We start from the raw sequence: 4126 nt of genomic DNA on the forward strand, positions 1-4126 counted from the left end.
TGGCAGATACAAATGACACAGCCAGAGAGAAGCGGGACGCAGCCCAGAGTAGCCCAGGGGGGCCCCACACTCCAGGGCCGCGGGAAAAGCAGCCCACAGACGCAGCCTCCCCACCCCAAAGGCGCAACTGCCTCCGCCCTCGGGCCCCCACCCCTCTCAGCTCAGAGCTCAGAGCTCATCCTCCCCCGCCAGGGCCTCGGAAGGCCTGCTCTGCGCCAGGCCCCACTCCGGAGCTCACTACCACAGCCGGGCCAGGGCCAGGGCCAGGCCCCCCACCCCCTACTGCACCCTCCCGGCCCTGCCCTGTGTGCCTCCCTGCCAGGGGCACTGCCTGTGCCACGCACCCCTCCACCTGCAGGCAGGTGCAATGTCGGCCCCCGCCTGGCTAGGTGGCAGGTGAGGTGGTATTTATAGACCAGGAATAAGCGGACCTTAATTCCTTTCTGAGAAGAGCAATTGGAGCTTCAATTCCCTCTTCTCTGAACTGAACAGGGGCTGTCTGCAGCTGTGACCGACAGGGCGGCACAGGCTCTTTCTCACCCCTCCCCCAACACCAGGGGAAGCGCTCAAGAACCTCAGAAGTGGAAGCATTTGGCCACCTTCCCTTCCCCTTCTACCACCCCCCTTCTCTCTGGGACACCCCGGCTGCTAGCAGCAGGCCTGCCCGCAGGGAGCCAGCCCACTGAGAGCCCGCCCTCGTCTGGCCCCGTTCCTTCGGCCAGCGCCCCAGGGCACCTCCTCCTGCTCTGCAGCCTCCACTCAGAGAATCCACCACCAGACCATCCCGTTGCTGTCCTCAGGAAACTTCAACCCACCCAAGACAGGGCCTGCCTGGGGCTGCTGGGAGGGAACCACTCTCCGGGAGGGGCGGCGGGGGCCCACACCTTGAGGAGCAGGGAAGCATGAGACCAAGCTCCCACCTCTCAAGCACGAGGCCCAGGGACTCAGAGGAGATGCTGTCCCTAGAAGAGGGTGAGAGGGAACCGCACCCCACCGCCATGGTCGTCCTGGGCTGGTCTCGTCCCCCCAGGGCAGGCAGGCCTCACCCCTCCCGGGCCTGTCCCCGCTGGGGTGGTGCCCCCACCTGGAAAGAAGCTCCTTAGCCAGTGTGTTTATATAACAACAACATAAGCGTTTTTTTATTTTTCCATTAGCTTCTTTGTTTCTTAGTATCACAATGGAATGATGAGAAAACAAGAACAAAAACCCATGAGTCCGCAAATCTCTGATAGACCCCAGAGACCTCAAGGCAGTCGAGGGGGTGGGGGAGGCTCGAATGAAGTGCCAGATACTCCAACATCATGTCTGTCCTTAGCCGGGGCGGGAGGTGGAATGGTGAGAAGGTGACTCGTCCTAAATGTCCCTGGCATCTCCGCCTCGTGACCAACACGCCTGACGTGCATGGGCCGGGCTCGCCCGTGCCCGCAGGAACGGGCCGCGTGCCCGCGGCTGTGCCGCCGCTCGGGGACGACACGGTGCCGAGACCCCAGAAGCCAGTTCTGCCAGTGGGCGGCAGGAGCTGGCGTGGAGGAGGGATGGGGCAGGTGCGAGCCCCAGGAGCGGCGCGTCGGGTCGTCCGGGACTCCGGCGGGAGGGCGGTGGCGGGGCGGCGCCTAGAGCTTCACAGTGCCGGGCGGCAGGCTGTCGTTGCAGAGTCTGTAGTAGCGCAGGTCGTTGACCAGCCTGTGCACGTTCTGCGTGAACGAGGGCAAGTCCTGCAAGACAGGCCACAGCTGCAGGCAGCCCACCAGCGCCCAGAAGCTGGGTGTGCTCGCAGTTAAGACATTTCACAGAGCTCAAAACTTCCGCTCGCTCCCACACCACACGTCAGCGAGAGCACCAGGGTGCCAGAGAACAGCAAGTACCTCCCTGGCGCCCGGCGCCCGCCCAGCCCAGACCTAGCCCCTCGCGGCCCTGACTCACCGCCTCACCACAGGCTCTCAGTGCCGCCCCCTTAAGGACAACGGTTCAGAAACATGCCCACCTGGCAGAGAGCAGGGGTCGCCCAGAGGGGGGCTCCTCTAGGCTGGGGTTACTGACTGCGAAACACGAGGGCCAAACGCAAAGTAGCATCAGTGGGGTCTGCCGGAGCGAGCCAGCCCCGTTGCAGGCAACAGCAAGGCCAGCCCTTCGAGGCTCCACAGACACGGCTGCAGGCCCCTGCCGGCCCCTGCACCTGTACTCCCTGGCTAACCGCTCTTCCTCTTCAGACTTCGGCCCACACCCCTCCCCTGCCCGAAAGACTGCTGGGACACCCACATCTCCCGGCCCCAGCCAGCGAGGCCGGCCCACGCCGTGACTGCCAGCCGGCGCTACCCTCCGGTGTGCCCGTGCGTGTGGTTAGCCGACTGCACGCAGGGGCCGGGGGGGGCTTACGCCAGCCGGGTCGAGGAAAGCGCAGCACCCGCCAGCTACAGCACGGCGGCCTGGAACTGGGTCACTGCAGCCCACTCAGCACAGACGCTGGGCCTGCACCCCCACGCCTGCCCCTGGCGGCCCTGGTCTTTCTCTCCTCACCCGATCCATCTTGAAATTCCGCCCCAGCACATTTTTCTGGTTGGCATCGACACCATCGCAGCTGGTCAGGAACTCAGGAAGGAAGGCTGCAAAGAAGCCATCGAAGTCCACAGAAGCCATGTTGTAGATGGCGATGCCGATCTCCTCCTGCAGCAGGTCGTGGGACTTGTGCACCAGGACCTGAAGCAGCACGTTCACGAACTGAAACAGCATGGCAGTCCGGAAGATCTTCTGCAGGAGAGAGGCCGCGGTGAGGACGGCGCCAGTGCGCGGGGCCGCACCCGCCACCCCGCCGTGCTCCCGCTCGGACCCGAGAAGAGCGGGCTCTGACCAGCACGAGACACAGGCCGAAGACATCTTCTAAGGGATGAGGCACTTACTTTGTGATACAGTTTCTGCTTGGTGTTGAGAGTCTCCAAGTAGAAGAGATTTTGTTTAAACAGGTGGATGTCAGGCTGAAGAAAGGACTGTCCAAAAGCCTGGGAAATGAGGCTGCTGTAAGCTGCATGGCGGGGCCTCGGTCCACGCCCTCCCGGCACCTGCCTCACACCACGGAACCCAGCCAGGGCACAGGCAGGTGCCATCCCCACTCCCCTGACCTGTCCGTCAGGTGTCTGGAAAGCCCCTGCTCCACGCACCCAAGTACTGCCCCCTGGGCCTCACTCTGTACTTGAGTGGCGCCTTGCTCCTTTCATAGTAAACCGCTACACCCTCTCGGGGGACCGAGCTTTGAAGCGAGAAGAAAACAAACCCTCGGCAGTCACAGCAGACCAAAGCCGCCCCCTCGAGTCGGCCACTTGCACTGCACGAGCTGCCCCAGACCTCTGAAACCACAGCTCTTCTGAGGCTCCTTCACACCAGCTGCCTCTGCCGGGGGCTGAGCAACAGCAAACTTCCTACTGCTTTATAGTATCTGGGCTGTAAAAGTTACCAGCTCAAGGGTAACAAACAGCTCTATATTCACCTCAAAGAGAAAACAAATTCCCTGACTCACACCGGGGCACTCTCTCTGCAGGGCCCAATGCGGAGCATGACCTGAAAGGCAGCGCCGGGCAGAGCTTCTCCCTACATGCAACAGGTCAGTTCCCTTCATATTACAGCTCACAGGCGACCCAGACACCCTCATAGCGGGCACCCAGTCAAGGAGGCACGGGGGTGTCTGTTCCCTGGAAGCTAAGGGGATGGATGCTGTAAGCACTTACATGTGTAGCCACGAGCTGCACCATAGCCAGGAGAGAAGTGCGGGTGTCCCTGCCTTCCGGGCAAAGAGACTAGGAATTTAACTAACTTCAAAGGTACAAAGAGGCAGACTGAGCTTTAGATTCAACACCCAAGGGCTTCAGAGATATCTGTGGCAGTGGCGACATCACCGGAAAGGGGGCCACACGCCAAAGAAGTAATCAGGGACCGCCAGCCAGTGGGCGCAGGACGTACCCAGAATGAGGCCTGCCACCCTTCACCAGAAGCCCAGTTACCTGCATGATGGCACTGAACTGCAGCTCGTTCTCCACCTGCTCCTCAGCAACCCCCCTCTGGACACTGGCCAGGACCGAGGACTTGAAGAAGTGCCGCCAGTTGTGATGGAGTGTCCGGAAAAGGAGCTCGAAGA

The 4126-nt window shown here is 62.0% G+C and overlaps 1 protein-coding gene across 1 annotated transcript; it reads right to left on the minus strand.

Moving 5' to 3' along the window:
* Nucleotides 1–1117: 1117 nt before the first annotated feature.
* On the minus strand, nucleotides 1118–4121 carry LOC101626141 (exportin-6-like; the record flags this gene model as incomplete). Its single annotated transcript, XM_004695749.2, has 4 exons — nucleotides 1118–1715; nucleotides 2518–2748; nucleotides 2898–2996; nucleotides 3993–4121. Coding segments are annotated over 4 exons (561 nt in total), but the record flags the coding sequence as incomplete, so codon positions are not given.
* Between the last annotated feature and the right edge of the window lie 5 nt (nucleotides 4122–4126).

The sequence above is a fragment of the Condylura cristata genome, unplaced genomic scaffold, assembly GCF_000260355.1.
Source record: "Condylura cristata isolate star-nosed mole 26May11 unplaced genomic scaffold, ConCri1.0 scaffold00182, whole genome shotgun sequence".
In the NCBI taxonomy this organism is placed as follows: Eukaryota; Metazoa; Chordata; class Mammalia; order Eulipotyphla; family Talpidae; genus Condylura; species Condylura cristata.